Raw genomic sequence first — 20,505 nt, forward strand, 5'->3', positions numbered from 1 at the left:
AGAACCTGGACTTGAACCCGATCTAACATCTCTGGAGAGACCTGAAAATAGCTGTGCAGCAACGCTCCCCATCCAACCTGATAGAGCTTGAGAGGATCTTCAGAGAAGAATGGGAGAAACTCCCCAAATACAGGTGTGCCAAGCTTGTAGCGTCATACCCAAGAAGACTCAAGGCTGTAATCGCTGCCAAAGTTGCTTCAACAAAGTACTGAGTAAAGGGTCTGAATACTTATAAATGTAAAATAAGGATGTCACGTAACAAAATGTGGAGGAAGTCGAGCGGTCTGAATAGTTCCCAAATGTATTGTATATTTTTTAATTTAAACTTTATTTTCCATTTAGAAGGACAATAACAACAACAGTGACTACAAACATCCAAACATGACAATAAACAATTGATGGGTGGAAACTGGAGGGTACGTAGCCTGGGTCCTACCAGGAAACACGACACCCAGCGAGCCCTGCCACAGCAAGCCAGGCATCCTGTCTGACCTGGCAGGAGTCAAGCATGGGGGGGGGTACAGTTCACAAACAAATACAGAAGAAAAAAAACTAAAGAATTTTTAATTATATCAGACTATGCTCTGTGATTTACATATGATCTTATAATGTCCAAGAGACCCCCTTAATTCTGATTCATGTTCAACAGATTCTCCGGTACTTTAGAGTCAGTAGTTTTGAATGTAGTGCGTGACACGAGTCAAGTGGTCCCTTGAAAATGTCGTACTACATTACATATGTGCACCCCTGTATTCTCTCGCTCTGCCTGGTGTGTCTTGCTGTCGCTCAAATGGCGAGAGGCTCATTGGCTAGAACTGCTAGGAGCTTGCAATCATGGGGGAAAACGGCCCCACACAGCTTCCAGAAACACAGTCTCCTTCAGACTAGAGACTTCGTGGCTAATTGAGGTTGGACAGTACTTCAGCTTATAGATTATACATGTATGAATTACACATTGAGACATCCAGCCCAAAGCCAGAGGGTTTAAAAATACTTAGTAGTCACCAAAGTGACAGCCATAATAGAGAACTATATTCTAATATAAATTCAGCTATAATCTAAAACGTACCTTTTGCAGAACTGGCAGGTGTACGACCAGGTGAAAAAGGAGAACCGTTTAGTCTGACAGGAGAAACACAGCTACAGGAGAAAGGAGGAGAACGGTTATTTGAGAGATCAAGTAAATATCAAGTCTAAGACATTAAGACCTGCAGGAATGTTACAAGATGATCCAGTCACACTACTTTGGTAATTGTTTGAGGAGTGTGATGTTTATTGTGACAGCAACAAGGTCCCAGACAAGCCCAGGAGGACAAGGTCCTAGACAGGCCCAGGTCCAGCCCCGCTGGTACAGTATCTAGACAGGCCCAGGCCTGCTGGTACAGTATCTAGACAGGCCCAGCCCTGCTGGTACAGTATCTAGACAGGCCCAGGCCCAGGCCTGCTGGTACAGTATCTAGACAGGCCCAGGCCCAGCCCCGCCGGTACAGTATCTAGACAGGCCCAGGTCCAGCCCCGCCGGTACAGTATCTAGACAGGCCCAGGTCCAGCCCTGCCGGTACAGTATCTAGACAGGCCCAGGCCTGCTGGTACAGTATCTACATTTACATTTACATTTAAGTCATTTAGCAGACGCTCTTATCCAGAGCGACTTACAAATTGGAAAGTTCACACATATTCATCCTGGTCCCCCCGTGGTAATTGAACCCTGGTCCCCCCGTGGGAAATGAACCCACAACCCTGGCGTTGCAAGCGCCATGCTCTATCAACTGAGCCACACGGGACCATCTAGACAGGCCCAGGCCTGCTGGAACAGTATCTAGACAGGCCCAGGCCTGCTGGTACAGTATATAGACAGGCCCAGGCCTGCTGGTACAGTATCTAGACAGGCCCAGGCCTGCTGGTACAGTATCTAGACAGGCCCAGGCCCGCTGGTACAGTATCTAGACAGGCCCAGCCCTGCGGGTACAGTATCTAGACAGGCCCAGCCCCGCTGGTACAGTATCTAGACAGGCCCAGCCCTGCGGGTACAGTATCTAGACAGGCCCAGCCCCGCTGGTACAGTATCTAGACAGGCCCAGCCCCGCTGGTACAGTATCTAGACAGGTCTAGCCCCGCCGGTACAGTATCTAGACAGGCCCAGGTCTAGCCCTGCTGGTACAGTATCTAGACAGGCCCAGGCCTGCTGGTACAGTATCTAGACAGGCCCAGGCCTGCTGGTACAGTATCTAGACAGGCCCAGGCCTGCTGGTACAGTATCTAGACAGGCCCAGGTCCAGCCCCGCCGGTACAGTATCTAGACAGGCCCAGGCCTGCTGGTACAGTATCTAGACAGGCCCAGGCCCAGGCCTGCTGGTACAGTATCTAGACAGGCCCAGGCCCAGGCCTGCTGGTACAGTATCTAGACAGGCCCAGCCCCGCTGGTACAGTATCTAGACAGGCCCAGCCCCGCTGGTACAGTATCTAGACAGGCCCAGGTCTGCTGGTACAGTATCTAGACAGGCCCAGGTCTGCTGGTACAGTATCTAGACAGGCCCAGGTCTGCTGGTACAGTATCTAGACAGGCCCAGGTCTGCTGGTACAGTATCTAGACAGGCCCAGGTCTGCTGGTACAGTATCTAGACAGGCCCAGCCCCGCTGGTACAGTATCTAGACAGGCCCAGCCCCGCTGGTACAGTATCTAGACAGGCCCAGGCCTGCTGGTACAGTATCTAGACAGGCCCAGGTCTGCTGGTACAGTATCTAGACAGGCCCAGGCCCAGCCCTGCTGGTACAGTATCTAGACATGCCCAGGCCCAGGCCTGCTGGTACAGTATCTAGACAGGCCCAGCCCTGCTGGTACAGTATCTAGACAGGCCCAGGTCTGCTGGTACAGTATCTAGACAGGCCCAGGTCTGCTGGTACAGTATCTAGACAGGCCCAGGCCTGCTGGTACAGTATCTAGACAGGCACAGCCCCGCTGGTACAGTATCTAGACAGGCCCAGGCCCAGCCCCGCTGGGACAGTATCTAGACAGGCCCAGGCCCAGCCCTGCTAGTACAGTATCTAGACAGGCCCAGGCCCAGCCCTGCTAGTACAGTATCTAGACAGGCCCAGGCCCAGGTCTGCTGGTACAGTATCTAGACAGGCCCAGGCCCAGGCCTGCTGGTACAGTATCTAGACAGGCCCAGGCCCAGCCCTGCTGGTACAGTATCTAGACAGGCCCAGGCCCAGCCCTGCTGGTACAGTATCTAGACATGCCCAGGCCCAGCCCTGCTGGTACAGTATCTAGACAGGCCCAGGTCTGCTGGTACAGTATCTAGACAGGCCCAGGCCCGCTGGTACAGTATCTAGACAGGCCCAGCCCTGCTGGTACAGTATCTAGACAGGCCCAGGTCTGCTGGTACAGTATCTAGACAGGCCCAGGCCCGCTGGTACAGTATCTAGACAGGCCCAGCCCTGCTGGTACAGTATCTAGACAGGCCCAGCCCTGCTGGTACAGTATCTAGACAGGCCCAGGTCTGCTGGTACAGTATCTAGACAGGCCCAGGCACAGCCCCGCGGGTACAGTATCTAGACAGGCCCAGGCCCAGCCCTGCTAGTACAGTATCTAGACAGGCCCAGGCCTGCTGGTACAGTATCTAGAGAGGCCCAGGCCTGCTGGTACAGTATCTAGACAGGCCCAGGCCCAGCCCCGCTGGGACAGTATCTAGACAGGCCCAGGCCCAGCCCTGCTAGTACAGTATCTAGACAGGCCCAGGCCTGCTGGTACAGTATCTAGAGAGGCCCAGGCCTGCTGGTACAGTATCTAGACATGCCCAGGCCCAGGCCTGCTGGTACAGTATCTAGACAGGCCCAGGCCTGCTGGTACAGTATCTAGACATGCCCAGGCCCAGCCCTGCTAGTACAGTATCTAGACAGGCCCAGGCCCAGCCCTGCTAGTACAGTATCTAGACAGGCCCAGGCCTGCTGGTACAGTATCTAGAGAGGCCCAGGCCTGCTGGTACAGTATCTAGACAGGCCCAGGCCCAGCCCCGCTGGGACAGTATCTAGACAGGCCCAGCCCTGCTAGTACAGTATCTAGACAGGCCCAGGCCTGCTGGTACAGTATCTAGAGAGGCCCAGGCCTGCTGGTACAGTATCTAGACATGCCCAGGCCCAGGCCTGCTGGTACAGTATCTAGACAGGCCCAGGCCTGCTGGTACAGTATCTAGACATGCCCAGGCCCAGCCCCGCTGGTACAGTATCTAGACAGGCCCAGGTCTGCTGGTACAGTATCTAGACAGGCCCAGCCCCGCTGGTACAGTATCTAGACAGGCCCAGGCCCAGCCCCGCTGGTACAGTATCTAGACAGGCCCAGGTCTGCTGGTACAGTATCTAGACAGGCCCAGGCCCAGCCCCGCTGGTACAGTATCTAGACAGGCCCAGGTCTGCTGGTACAGTATCTAGACAGGCCCAGGTCTGCTGGTACAGTATCTAGACAGGCCCAGGCCCAGCCCCGCTGGTACAGTATCTAGACAGGCCCAGGCCCAGCCCCGCTGGTACAGTATCTAGACAGGCCCAGCCCTGCTGGTACAGTATCTAGACAGGCCCAGGTCTGCTGGTACAGTATCTAGACAGGCCCAGGTCTGCTGGTACAGTATCTAGACAGGCCCAGGCCCAGCCCCGCTGGTACAGTATCTAGACAGGCCCAGGCCCAGCCCCGCTGGTACAGTATCTAGACAGGCCCAGGTCTGCTGGTACAGTATCTAGACAGGCCCAGCCCCGCTGGTACAGTATCTAGACATGCCCAGGCCCAGCCCCGCTGGTACAGTATCTAGACAGGCCCAGGTCTGCTGGTACAGTATCTAGACAGGCCCAGCCCCGCTGGTACAGTATCTAGACAGGCCCAGGTCTGCTGGTACAGTATCTAGACAGGCCCAGGCCCGCTGGTACAGTATCTAGACAGGCCCAGCCCTGCTGGTACAGTATCTAGACAGGCCCAGGTCTGCTGGTACAGTATCTAGACAGGCCCAGGTCTGCTGGTACAGTATCTAGACAGGCCCAGGCCCGCTGGTACAGTATCTAGACAGGCCCAGCCCTGCTGGTACAGTATCTAGACAGGCCCAGCCCTGCTGGTACAGTATCTAGACAGGCCCAGGTCTGCTGGTACAGTATCTAGACAGGCCCAGGCACAGCCCCGCTGGTACAGTATCTAGACAGGCCCAGGCCCAGCCCTGCTAGTACAGTATCTAGACAGGCCCAGGCCTGCTGGTACAGTATCTAGAGAGGCCCAGGCCTGCTGGTACAGTATCTAGACATGCCCAGGCCCAGGCCTGCTGGTACAGTATCTAGACAGGCCCAGGCCTGCTGGTACAGTATCTAGACATGCCCAGGCCCAGCCCCGCTGGTACAGTATCTAGACAGGCCCAGGTCTGCTGGTACAGTATCTAGACAGGCCAAGCCCTGCTGGTACAGTATCTAGACAGGCCCAGGTCTGCTGGTACAGTATCTAGACAGGCCAAGCCCTGCTGGTACAGTATCTAGACAGGCCCAGGTCCAGCCCCGCTGGTACAGTATCTAGACAGGCCCAGCCCCGCCGGTACAGTATCTAGACAGGCCCAGCCCCGCTGGTACAGTATCTAGACAGGCCCAGGCCTGCTGGTACAGTATCTAGACAGGCCCAGGTCTAGCCCTGCTGGTACAGTATCTAGACAGGCCCAGGCCCAGCCCTGCTGGTACAGTATCTAGACAGGCCCAGGCCCGCTGGTACAGTATCTAGACAGGCCCAGGCCCGCTGGTACAGTATCTAGACAGGCCCAGGCCTGCTGGTACAGTATCTAGACAGGCCCAGGCCCGCTGGTACAGTATCTAGACAGGCCCAGGCCCGCTGGTACAGTATCTAGACAGGCCCAGGCCTGCTGGTACAGTATCTAGACAGGCCCAGGCCCGCTGGTACAGTATCTAGAGAGGCCCAGGCCTGCTGGTACAGTATCTAGACAGGCACAGGTCTAGCCCTGCTGGTACAGTATCTAGACAGGCCCAGGCCTGCTGGTACAGTATCTAGACAGGCCCAGGCCTGCTGGTACAGTATCTAGACAGGCCCAGGCCTGCTGGTACAGTATCTAGACAGGCCCAGCCCTGCTGGTACAGTATCTAGACAGGCCCAGGTCCAGCTCTGCTGGTACAGTATCTAGACAGGCCCAGCCCTGCTGGTACAGTATCTACACGGGCCCAGCTCTCCTGGTACAGTATCTAGACAGGCCCAGGTCCAGCTCTGCTGGTACAGTATCTAGACAGGTCCAGCTCTCACCTTTCCTTTCCTCAGTGCGTTGTAGACGTCTTTGTACTGTTGGAACTTCTCCAGCTCAGCTTTGACCAGAACCTGTCTGATGTGCATCACCTCTTCTACTGTTAGAGCCAGACACTCTACAGGGTAGCAGAAGTCCTCCTGAAACAACACAGACAGAGAGATCTACTGTTAGAGCCAGACACTCTACAGGGTAGCAGAAGTCCTCCTGAAACAACACAGACAGAGAGATCTACTGTTACAGCCAGACACTCTACAGGGTAGGAGAAGTCCTCCTGAAACAGACAGACAGACAGACAGAGAGATCTACTGTTAGAGCCAGACACTCTACAGGGTAGCAGAAGTCCTCCTGAAACAACAGACCGGCAGAGAGATCTACTGTTACAGCCAGACACTCTACAGGGTAGCAGAAGTCCTCCTGAAACAACACAGACAGACAGATCTACTGTTAGAGCCAGACACTCTACAGGGTAGCAGAAGTCCTCCTGAAACAACACAGACAGAGAGATCTACTGTTACAGCCAGACACTCTACAGGGTAGCAGAAGTCCTCCTGAAACAACACAGACAGAGAGATCTACTGTTACAGCCAGACACTCTACAGGGTAGCAGAAGTCCTCCTGAAACAACACAGACAGAGAGATCTACTGTTACAGCCAGACACTCTACAGGGTAGCAGAAGTCCTCCTGAAACAACACAGACAGAGGGATCTACTGTTAGAGCCAGACACTCTACAGGGTAGCAGAAGTCCTCCTGAAACAACACAGACAGAGGGATCTACTGTTAGAGCCAGACACTGTCTGTTTGTGTCATCATGCCAAACAGGTGTGGGCCCAGGCTATTGTCTGTTTGTGTCATCATGCCAAACAGATGTGGGACCAGGCTATTGTCTGTTTGTGCCATCATGCCAAACAGATGTGGGACCAGGCTATTGTCTGTTTGTGCCATCATGCCAAACAGATGTGGGACCAGGCTATTGTCTGTTTGTGCCATCATGCCAAACAGATGTGGGACCAGGCTATTGTCTGTTTGTGCCATCATGCCAAACAGATGTGGAACCAGGCTATTGTCTGTTTGTGTCATCATGCCAAACAGATGTGGGACCAGGCTATTGTCTGTTTGTGTCATCATGCCAAACAGGTGTGGGACCAGGCTATTGTCTGTTTGTGTCATCATGCCAAACAGGTGTGGAACCAGGCTATTGTCTGTTTGTGTCATCATGCCAAACAGATGTGGGACCAGGCTATTGTCTGTTTGTGTCATCATGCCAAACAGGTGTGGGACCAGGCTATTATCAAAGCTCCATGACAATGGAAAGGCCATAGAGGAGTTGTACCTTTATTCTGACAGCGTGAAAATGAGGTGATCACATTAACAAAGAATCTAAAAGGGAACCTACAGCCCAGCAGCACAAGGTGATGATGTTGTTTGGTTACCACGGAAACAGGAGACAAAACCATTATTGGAGCATGCGGCTCAATTCCACGCCACCTCACCCGTTACGTCACGTCGCCACCTCACCCGCTACGTCGCCACGCCACCTCACCCGTTACGTCCCCACGCCACCTCGCCCGTTACGTCCCCACGCCCGTTACGTCGCCACGCCACCTCGCCCGTTACGTCGCCACGCCACCTCGCCCGTTACGTCGCCACGCCACCTCGCCCGTTACGTCGCCACGCCACCCGTTACGTCGCCACGCCACCCGTTACGTCGCCACGCCACCCGTTACGTCGCCACGCCACCCGTTACGTCGCCACGCCACCCGTTACGTCGCCACGCCACCCGTTACGTCGCCACGCCACCCGTTACGTCGCCACGCCACCCGTTACGTCGCCACGCCACCCGTCGCCACCTCACCCGTCGCCACCTCACCCGTCGCCACCTCACCCGTCGCCACCTCACCCGTCACGTCGTCACGTCACCACGCCACCTCACCCGTTACGTCACCACGCCACCTCACCCGTTACGTCACCACGCCACCTCACCCGTTACGTCACCACGCCACCTCACCCGTTACGTCACCACGCCACCTCACCCGTCGCCACCTCACCCGTCACGTCGTCACGTCACCACGCCACCTCACCCGTCGCCACCTCACCCGTCACGTCGTCACGTCACCACGCCACCTCACCCGTTACGTCACCACGCCATCTCACCCGTTACGTCACCACGCCATCTCACCCGTTACGTCACCACGCCAACTCACCCGTTACGTCACCACGCCACCTCACCCGTTACGTCGCCACCTCACCCGTTACGTCACGTCGCCACCTCACCCGTTACGTCACGTCGCCACCTCACCCGTTACGTCACGTCGCCACCTCACCCGTTACGTCACGTCGCCACCTCACCCGTTACGTCGCCACCTCACCCGTTACGTAACGTCGCCATCTCACCCGTTACGTCACGTCGCCACCTCACCCGTTACGTCACGTCGCCACCTCACCCGTTACGTCACGTCGCCACCTCACCCGTCACGTCACCACGCCACCCGTTACGTCACCATGCCACCCGTTACGTCGTTCCGTCACCCGTTACGTCACCACCTCACCCGTTAGTCGCCACCTCACCCGTTAGTCGCCACCTCACCCGTTAGTCGCCACCTCACCCGTTACGTCACAACGCCACCTCACCCGTTACGTCACCACGCCACCCGTTACGTCACCCGTTACGTCACCACCTCACCCGTTAGTCGCCACCTCACCCGTTATGTCGCCACGCCACCCGTTACGTCGCCACGCCACCCGTTACGTCGCCACGCCACCCGTTACGTCGCCACGCCACCCGTTACGTCGCCACGCCACCCGTTACGTCGCCACGCCACCTCACCCGTTACGTCGCCACGCCACCTCACCCGTTACGTCGCCACGCCACCTCACCCGTTACGTCGCCACGCCACCTCACCCGTTACGTCACCACCTCACCCGTTACCTCACCCGTTACGTCACCACCTCACCCGTTAGTCGCCACCCGTTACGTCACCACGCCACCCGTTACGTCACCACGCCAACTCACCCGTTACGTCACCACGCCACCTCACCCGTTACGTCACCACGCCACCTCACCCGTTACGTCACCACGCCACCTCATCCGTTACGTCACCACGCCACCTCACCCGTTACGTCACCACGCCAACTCACCCGTTACGTCACCACGCCACCTCACCGGTTACGTCACCACGCCACCTCACCTGTTACGTCACCACGCCACCTCACCCGTTACGTCACCACGCCACCTCACCCGTTACGTCACCACGCCACCTCACCCGTTACGTCACCACGCCACCTCACCCATATCATTCCCAGGGAGCACACAGAGCCCAGACTGATGATGATGATGATGATGAAGAACACAGCAGCTCTGAGCCCATCTTAACACCCAGTGAGTCATGTAGTTAGTTGGAGTGTATAAAGTCTAAAATGTGTTACCAAACAGTGTTAGTTTTAACATTATAAATTGCATTAGGTGATCATTGATGAAGTCATTGGGTGCGTTCCAGGTCATCTTTTTTTTTGCAGTCGGGGGTCCAATAATCTCTGAATATTGCAATATTATACATCGATGTGGTGACGACCTGGAACGCATCCATAGTTATTCTGAGTGGAGTGACGTAATACATCCATGACATACCACCTTAGCACCTCTGCTGGGGGCGGGGTTTTCCACCTGACAAAGGAAATAAAAGAGTTCAGTAGAACTGATTGGAGCACCGACTTCTCCAGAATACATTATACCATTATATCTACCTCTGGAGATGCCACATACACCATAATAATACCATTATACCATTATATCTGCCTCTGGAGATGCCACATACACCATAATAATACCATTATATCTGCCTCTGGAGATGCCACATACACCATAATAATACCATTATATCTGCCTCTGGAGATGCCACATACACCATAATAATACCATTATATCTGCCTCTGGAGATGCCACATACACCATAATAATACCATTATATCTGCCTCTGGAGATGCCACATACACCATAATAATACCATTATACCATTATATCTGCCTCTGGAGATGCCACATACACCATAATAATACCATTATATCTGCCTCTGGAGATGCCACATACACCATAATAATACCATTATACCATTATATCTGCCTCTGGAGATGCCACATACACCATAATAATACCATTATATCTGCCTCTGGAGATGCCACATACACCATAATAATACCATTATATCTGCCTCTGGAGATACCACATACACCATAATAATACCATTATATCTGTCTCTGGAGATGCCACATACACCATAATAATACCATTATATCTGCCTCTGGAGATGCCACATACACCATAATAATACCATTATATCATTGTATCTGCCTCTGGAGATGCCACATACACCATAATAATACCATTATATCTGCCTCTGGAGATGCCACATACACCATAATAATACCATTATATCTGCCTCTGGAGATGCCACATACACCATAGACGGCAATTTCAAGTTTTCATAACAATCGGAAATGTGATTTTTTTCTTTTACACCTTTATTTAATCTTTATTTAACTAGGCAAGTCAGCTAAGAACACATTCTTATTTTCAATGACGGCATAGGAACGGAGGGTTAACTGCCTTGTTCAGGGGCAGAAGGACAGATTTTTACCTTGTCAGCTCGGGGATTCGTTTTTGCAATATTCTGGTTACTAGTCCAACGCCCTAACCACCTGCCTTACATTGCACTCTACGAGGAGCCTGCGTGGCAGGCTGACCTCCTGTTACGCGAGGGCACCAAGAAGCCAAGGTAAGTTGCTAGCTAACATTAAACTTATCTTATAAAAAAACAATCAATCTTAACATAATCACTAGTTAACTACACATGGTTGATATTACTAGTTTATCTAGCGTGTCCTGCGTTGCATATAATCAATGCGGTGCCTGTTAATTTATCAGCGAATCACAGCCTACTTCGACAAACGGGTGATTTAACAAGCGAGAAAAGCACTGTCATTGCACCAATGTACCTAACCATAAACATCAACGCCTTTCTTTAAAATCAATACACAAGTATATATTTTTTTTAACTTGCATATTTAGTTAATATTGCCTGCTAACATGAATTTCTTATAATTAGGGAAATTGTGTCACTTCTCTTGCGTTCCGTGCAAACAGTCAGGGTATATGCGGCAGTTTGGGCCGCCTGGCTCGTTGCGAACTGTGTTAAGTCCATTGATTCCTAACAAAGACCGTAATTAATTTGCCAGAATTGTACATAATTATGACATAACATTAAAGGTTGTACAATGTAACAGCAATATTTAGACTTAGGGATGCCATCTGTTAGATAAAATACGGAACGGTTCTGTATTTCACTGAAAGAATAAACGTTTTGTTTTCGAAATGATAGTTTCCGGATTCGACCATATTAATGACCTATGGCTCGTATTTCTGTGTGTTATTATGATATAATAAAGTCTATGATTTGATAGAGCAGTCTGACTGAGTGATGGTAGGCAACAGCAGGCTCGTAAGCATTCATTCAAACAGCACTTTCGTACGTTTTCCAGCAGCTATTGCGCTGTTTATGACTTCAAGCCTATCAACTCCCGAGATGAGGCTGGTGTAACCGATGTGAAATGGCTAGCTAGTTAGCGGGGTGCGCGCTAATAGTGTTTCAAACGTCACTCGCTCTGAGACTTGGAGTGGTTGTTCCCCTTGCTCTGCATGGGTAACGCTGCTTCAAGGGTGGCTGTTGTTGATGTGTTCCTGGATCGAGCCCAGGTAGCGGCGAGGAGAGGGATGGAAGCTATACTGTTACACTGGCAATACTAAAGTGCCTATAAGAACATCCAATAGTCAAAGGTTAATGAAATACAAATGGTATAGAGAGAAATAGTCCTATAATTCCTATAATAACTACAACCTAAAACTTCTTACCTGGGAATATTGAAGACTAATGTTAAAAGGAACCACCAGCTTTCATATGTTCTCATGTTCTGAGCAAGGAACTTAAACGTTAGCTTTTTTGCATGGCACATATTGCACTTCTCCAACACTTTGTTTTTGCATTATTTAACCCAAATTGAACATGTTTCATTATTTATTTCAGGCTAAATAGAATTTATTGACGTATTATATTAAGTTCAAATAAGTGTTCATTCAGTATTGTTGTAATTGTCATTATTACACATACATTTAAAAAATATAATTTTTTTTACTATATTTTTTATATATATATATTATAAAAATAAAATCATTTTTTCTCTTTTTTAATTTTTTTAATATAAAATCGGCTGATTAATCGGTATCGGCTTTTTTTGGTCCTCCAATAATCGGTATCGGTGTTGAAAAATCCTAATCAGTCGACCTCTAGTTCCTCGTCCCCCTCCATGACACACTGCCTGACCTGACCAGTACCAGGTCATTCAGCAAGTAAGTTACCTCAGAGAAACCATCTCACAGTAGGGCAGGAATCAAATCAAATGTATTTATATAGCCCTTCTTACATCAGCTGATATCTCAAAGTGCTGTACAGAAACCCAGCCTAAAACCCCAAACAGCAAGCAATGCAGGTGTAGAAGATGGGACAAAATAGTTATCCCATTTGAAGCATCATACAATGTGTTTGAAAACACGAGGCCAACCAGGTAATTGAAAACACAAGGCCAACCAGGTAATTGAAAACACAAGGCCAACCAGGTAATTGAAAACACAAGGCCAACCAGGTAATTGAAAACCCAAGGCCAACCAGGTAATTGAAAACACAAGGCCAACCAGGTAATTGAAAACACGAGGCTTGACTGTCTGCAGCACAGTAGTGTACATACCAGAGACTTGGAGCTCTGTCTGGTGGGGGCTGTGAAGGGTCGTACTCTGGTGGGGGGCTCCTTCTCAATGGAGTGTCTCCTCTGAAGGGAGGGGCGACTGTCAGGCTGGGGAGTCATGGTGATGGGCAGGAACCTAGGGGATGCTGGAGGGCAGAGAGAGAAGACAGGCTGGAAGGAATGAGGGAACAGGCAGTTTCGAGATTTTACTTTTACTCAGTTTTCGTGGTATCCAATTGGTAGTTACAGTCTTGTCTCATCGCTGCAACTCCCGTACGGACTCGGGAGAGGTCAAAGGTCGAGAGCAGTGCGTCCCCCGAAACACAACCCAACATTGCCGCACTGCTTCTTGACACAATGCCCACTTATCCAGGAAGCCAGCCGCACCAATGTGGCGGAGGAAAGGACTAAATGATAGGACTAAAGCAGTTTGACCAGGGCCCATAGGACTAAAGTAGTGTACCACATTTGACCAGGGCCCATAGGACTAAAGTAGTGTACCACATTTGACCAGGACCAATAGGACTAAAGTAGTGTACCACATTTGACCAGGGCCCATAGGACTAAAGTAGTGCACTACATTTGACCAGGACCAATAGGACTAAAGTAGTGTACCACATTTGACCAGGGCCCATAGGACTAAAGTAGTGCACTACATTTGACCAGGACCAATAGGACTAAAGTAGTGCACTACATTTGACCAGGACCAATAGGACTAAAGTAGTGCACTACATTTGACCAGGACCCATAGGACTAAAGTAGTGCACTACATTTGACCAGGACCAATAGGACTAAAGTAGTGCACTACATTTGACCAGGACCAATAGGACTAAAGTAGTGCACTACATTTGACCAGGACCAATAGGACTAAAGTAGTGCACTACATTTGACCAGGACCAATATGACTAAAGTAGTGCACTACATTTGACCAGGGCCCATAGGACTAAAGTAGTGCACTACATTTGACCAGGACCAATAGGACTAAAGTAGTGCACTACATTTGACCAGGACCAATAGGACTAAAGTAGTGCACTACATTTGACCAGGACCAATAGGACTAAAGTAGTGCACTACATTTGACCAGGACCAATAGGACTAAAGTAGTGCACTACATTTGACCAGGACCAATAGGACTAAAGTAGTGCACTATCACTCCTGCTACTTTATCCCAACCCGCCCCCCCCCCCCCCGTCAACGCCTCTTTTACGCTGATGCTACTCTGTTTATCATCTATGCATAGTCACTTTAACTATACCTACATGTACAATATTACCTCAATTAGACTGACTAACCGGCGCCCCCGCACATTGACTCTGTACCGTAACACCCTGTATATAGCCTCCACATTGACTCTGTACCGTAACACCCTGTATATAGCCTCCACATTGACTCTGTACCGTAACACCCTGTATATAGCTTCCAAATTGACTCTGTACCGTAACACCCTGTATATAGCCTCCACATTGACTCTGTACTGGTACCCCCTGTATATAGCCTCCACATTGACTCTGTACCGTAACACCCTGTATATAGCCTCCACATTGACTCTGTACCGTAACACCCTGTATATAGCCTCCACATTGACTCTGTACCGTAACACCCTGTATATAGCCTCCACATTGACTCTGTACCGTAACACCCTGTATATAGCCTCCACATTGACTCTGTACTGGTACCCCCTGTATATAGCCTCCACATTGACTCTGTACCGTAACACCCTGTATATATCCTCCACATTGACTCTGTACCGGTACCCCCTGTATATAGCCTCCACATTGACTCTGTACCGTAACACCCTGTATATAGCCTCCACATTGACTCTGTACCGTAACACCCTGTATATAGCCTCCACATTGACTCTGTACCGTAACACCCTGTATATAGCCTCCACATTGACTCTGTACCGTAACACTCTGTATATAGCCTCCACATTGACTCTGTACCGTAACACCCTGTACATAGCCTCCACATTGACTCTATACCGTAACACCCTGTATATAGCCTCCACATTGACTCTGTACTGGTACCACCTGTATATTGCCTCCACATTGACTCTGTACTGGTACCACCTGTATATAGCCTCCACATTGACTCTGTACCGGTACCCCCTGTATATATCCTCCACATTGACTCTGTACCGGTACCCCCCTGTATATAGCCTCCACATTGACTCTGTACCGTAACACCCTGTATATAGTCTCCACATTGACTCTGTACCGTAACACCCTGTATATAGTCTCCGCATTGACTCTGTGCCGTCACACCCTGTATATAGCCTCCACATTGACTCTGTACCGTAACACCCTGTATATAGTCTCCACATTGACTCTGTACCGTAACACCCTGTATATAGCCTCCACATCGACTCTGTACCGTAACACCCTGTATATAGCCTCCACATTGACTCTGTACCGGTACCCCCTGTATATAGCCTCCACATTGACTCTGTACTGTAATACCCTGTATATAGCCTCCACAGTGACTCTGTACCGTAACACCCTGTATATAGCCTCCACATTGACTCTGTACCGGTACCCCCTGTATATAGCCTCCACATTGACTCTGTACCGGTACCCCCTGTATATAGCCTCCACATTGACTCTGTACTGTAATACCCTGTATATAGCCTCCACATTGACTCTGTACCGTAACACCCTGTATATAGCCTCCACATTGACTCTGTACCGTAACACCCTGTATATAGCCTCCACATTGACTCTGTACCGTAATACCCTGTATATAGCCTCCACATTGACTCTGTACCGGTATCCCCTGTATATAGCCTCCACATTGACTCTGTACCGTAACACCCTGTATATAGCCTCCACATTGACTCTGTACCGGTACCCCCTGTATATAGCCTCCACATCGACTCTGTACCGTAACACCCTGTATATAGCCTCCACATTGACTCTGTACCGTAACACCCTGTACAGTGGGGAGAACAAGTATTTAAACAGTTATATGGGCAATATGCTAACATTCACTCCTCTATATGGGCAATATGCTAACATTCACTCCTCCATATGGACAACATGCTAACGTTCACTTCCCTATGTGGGCAAAATGCTAACATTCACTCCTCTATGTGGGCAATATGCTAACATTCACTCCTCTATATGGGAAATATGCTAACATTCACTCCTCTATATGGGCAATATGCTAACATTCACTCCTCTATATGGGCAATATGCTAACATTCACTCCTCTATGTGGGCAATATGCTAACATTCACTCCTCTATGTGGACAACATGCTAACATTCACTCCTCTATGTGGACAACATGCTAACATTCACTCCTATATGTGGGCAATATGCTAACATTCACTCCTCTATATGGGCAATATGCTAACATTCACTCCTCTATGTGGGCAATATGCTAACATTCACTACTCTATGTGGGCAATATGCTAACATTCACTCCTCTATGTTTACAACATGCTAACATTCACTCCTCTATGTGGGCAATATGCTAACATTCACTCCTCTATGTGGACAACATGCTAACATTCACTCCTCTATGTGGGCAATATGCTAACATTCACTCCTCTATGTGGGCAAAATGCTAACATTCACTACTCTATATGGGCAATATGCTAACATTCACTACTCTATATGGGCAATATGGTAACATTCACTTCCCTATATGGGCAATATGCTAACATTCACTACTCTATATGGGCAATATGCTAACATTCACTACTCTATATGGGCAATATGCTAACATTCGCTACTCTATATGGGCAATATGCTAACATGCGCTACTCTATATGGGCAATATGCTAACATTCACTACTCTATATGGGCAATATGCAAACATTCACTACTCTATATGGGCAATATGCTAACATTCACTACTCTATATGGGCAATATGCTAACATTCACTCCTCTATATGGGCAATATGCTAACATTCACTCCTCTATATGGGCAATATGCTAACATTCACTAATCTATATGGGCTATATGCTAACATTCACTCCTCTATGTGGACAATATGCTAACATTCACTACTCTATATGGACAATATGCTAACATTCACTCCTCCATATGGACAACATGCTAACATTCACTACTCTATATGGGCAATATGCTAACATTCACTCCTCTATATGGGCAATATGCTAACATTCACTACTCTATATGGACAATATGCTAACATTCACTCCTCTATATGGGCAATATGCTAACATTCACTCCTCTATATGGGCAATATGCTAACATTCACTCCTCTATATGGGCAATATGCTAACATTCACTACTCTATATGGGCAATATGCTAACATTCACTCCTCTATATGGGAAATATGCTAACATTCACTCCTCTATATGGGCAATATGCTAACATTCACTCCTCTATATGGGCAATATGCTAACATTCACTCCTCTATGTGGACAACATGCTAACATTCACTCCTCTATGTGGACAACATGCTAACATTCACTCCTATATGTGGGCAATATGCTAACATTCACTCCTCTATATGGGCAATATGCTAACATTCACTCCTCTATGTGGGCAATATGCTAACATTCACTACTCTATGTGGGCAATATGCTAACATTCACTCCTCTATGTTTACAACATGCTAACATTCACTCCTCTATGTGGGCAATATGCTAACATTCACTGCTCTATGTGGACAACATGCTAACATTCACTCCTCTATGTGGGCAATATGCTAACATTCACTCCTCTATGTGGGCAAAATGCTAACATTCACTACTCTATATGGGCAATATGCTAACATTCACTACTCTATATGGGCAATATGCTAACATTCACTTCCCTATATGGGCAATATGCTAACATTCACTACTCTATATGGGCAATATGCTAACATTCACTCCTCTATGTGGGCAAAATGCTAACATTCACTACTCTATATGGGCAATATGCTAACATTCACTACTCTATATGGGCAATATGCAAACATTCACTACTCTATATGGACAATATGCTTACATTCACTACTCTATATGGACAATATGCTAACATTCACTCCTCTATATGGGCAATATGCTAACATTCACTCCTCTATATGGGCAATATGCTAACATTCACTCCTCTATATGGACAATATGCTAACATTCACTCCTCTATATGGGCAATATGCTAACATTCACTACTCTATATGGGCAATATGCTAACATTCACTACTCTATATGGGCAATATGCTAACATTCACTACTCTATATGGGCAATATGCTAACATTCACTACTCTATATGGACAATATGCTAACATTCACTCCTCTATATGGGCAATATGCTAACATTCACTACCCTCCTAGATAGACGCTTTAAACTGTTTAAGTGGAAAGAAGGTTTGTCTCCTTCTTTTAACCACTGGATAAAGGAAGTCATGTAACATCTCAAACTAGAGAAATGTGCTACTCTGTTAGGGGAACTGCAATGATATAACATGGGCTACTCTCTTAGGGGATCTGCAATTCAATAACATGTGCTACTCTGTTAGGGGATCTGCAATGATATAACATGTGCTACTCTGTTAGGGGATCTGTAATGATATAACATGTGCTACTCTCTTAGGGGATCTGCAATGATATAACATGTGCTACTCTGTTAGGGGATCTGTAATGATATAACATGTGCTACTCTGTTAGGGGATCTGCAATGATATAACATGTGCTACTCTGTTAGGGGATCTGTAATGATATAACATGTGCTACTCTCTTAGGGGATCTGCAATGATATAACATGTGCTACTCTCTTAGGGGATCTGCAATGATATAACATGTGCTACTCTCTTAGGGGATCTGTAATTCAATAACATGTGCTACTCTGTTAGGGGATCTGTAATTCAATAACATGTGCTACTCTCTTAGGGGATCTGTAATGATATAACATGTGCTACTCTCTTAGGGGATCTGTAATGATATAACATGTGCTACTCTCTTAGGGGATCTGTAATTCAATAACATGTGCTACTCTCTTAGGGGATCTGTAATGATATAACATGTGCTACTCTCTTAGGGGATCTGTAATGATATAACATGTGCTACTCTCTTAGGGGATCTGTAATTCAATAACATGTGCTACTCTGTTAGGGGATCTGTAATTCAATAACATGTGCTACTCCCTTAGGGGATCTGTAATGATATAACATGTGCTACTCTTTTAGGGGATCTGCAATGATATAACATGTGCTACTCTTTTAGGGGATCTGTAAGGCAATAACATGTGCTACTCTGTTAGGGGATCTGCAATTCAATAACATGTGCTACTCTCTTAGGGGATCTGTAAGGCAATAACATGTGCTACTCTCTTAGGGGATCTGTAAGGCAATAACATGTGCTACTCTGTTAGGGGATCTGTAAGGCAATAACATGTGGCAACCTTATCTTTTGTAGAAGACATGGACCCAGCTAATTTTACAACACCTTAAATTAACCCAAATAAGTATTTGTTTTTCACTATTTGTTTATATTACTTAACTGCTATGTTATGCTTTTTTAATTAAAGTATTTTATTTATTTTTCACCTTTATTTAACCAGGTAGGCTAGTTGAGAACAAGTTCTCATTTACAACTGCGACCTGGCCAAGATAAAGCATAGCAGTGTGAACAGACAACAACACAGAGTTACACATGGAATAAACAAACGTACAGTCAATAACACAATAGAAGAAAAAGAAAGTCTATATACAGTGTGTACAAATGGCATGAGGAGGTAAGGCAATAAATAGGCCATAGTAGCAAAGTAATTACAATTTAGCAGATTAACACTGGAGTGATAGATGTGCAGATGATGATGTTGTAAGTAGTGATACTGGTGTGCAAAAGAGCAGAAAAGTAAATAAAAACAATATGGGGATGAGATAGGTGGATTGGGTGGGCTATTTACAGATGGACTATGTACAGCTGCAGCGATCGGTTAGCTGCTCAGATAGCTGATGCTTAAAGTTAGTGAGGGAAATATAAGTCTCCAGCTTCTGCGATTTTTGCAATTCGTTCCAGTCACAGGCAGCAGAGAACTAGAAGGAAAGGCGGCCAAAGGAGGTGTTGGCTTTGGGGATGATCAGTGAGATATACCTGCTGGAGCGTGGAGCTGAGCTGTTGGCCAGGGTCGGGGTAGCCAGGAGGAAAGCATGGCCAGCCGTAGAGACGTGGGGGTTTGATGTGCTAGGGGATCAGTGTGTGTTTTGCTCTCTGCCTGTTTGACTGTATAATCTGTGTTGGGATGGCTGTATAGAGAGCTGTATAGAGAGCTGTATAGAGAGCTGTATAGAGAGCTGTATAGAGAGCTGTATAGAGAGCTGTATAGAGAGCTGTATAGAGAGCTGTATAGAGACTGTATTGAGAGCTGTATAGAGACTGTATAGAGAGCTGTATAGAGAGCTGTATAGAGAGCTGTATAGAGACTGTATTGAGAGCTGTATAGAGACTGTATAGAGAGCTGTATAGAGAGCTGTATAGAGACT

At 48.1% G+C, this 20,505-nt stretch overlaps 1 protein-coding gene across 1 annotated transcript in view; it reads right to left on the reverse strand.

The window, feature by feature from the left end:
• The window catches only part of LOC129858310 (protein spire homolog 1-like), a 123,206-nt gene that overhangs the window by 11,894 nt on the left and 90,807 nt on the right, over positions 1-20,505 (reverse strand). Inside the window, exons 12-15 of the mRNA XM_055927456.1 lie at positions 13,067-13,209; positions 9,900-9,935; positions 6,272-6,409; positions 1,070-1,140 (exon numbers count right to left, since the gene is read on the reverse strand). Of these exons, the coding sequence (XP_055783431.1) occupies positions 1,070-1,140; positions 6,272-6,409; positions 9,900-9,935; positions 13,067-13,209 (388 nt within the window). The remainder of the gene's footprint in view (positions 1-1,069; positions 1,141-6,271; positions 6,410-9,899; positions 9,936-13,066; positions 13,210-20,505) is intronic.

The sequence above is a fragment of the Salvelinus fontinalis genome, chromosome 6 (assembly GCF_029448725.1).
Source record: "Salvelinus fontinalis isolate EN_2023a chromosome 6, ASM2944872v1, whole genome shotgun sequence".
Taxonomy (NCBI): domain Eukaryota; kingdom Metazoa; phylum Chordata; class Actinopteri; order Salmoniformes; family Salmonidae; genus Salvelinus; species Salvelinus fontinalis.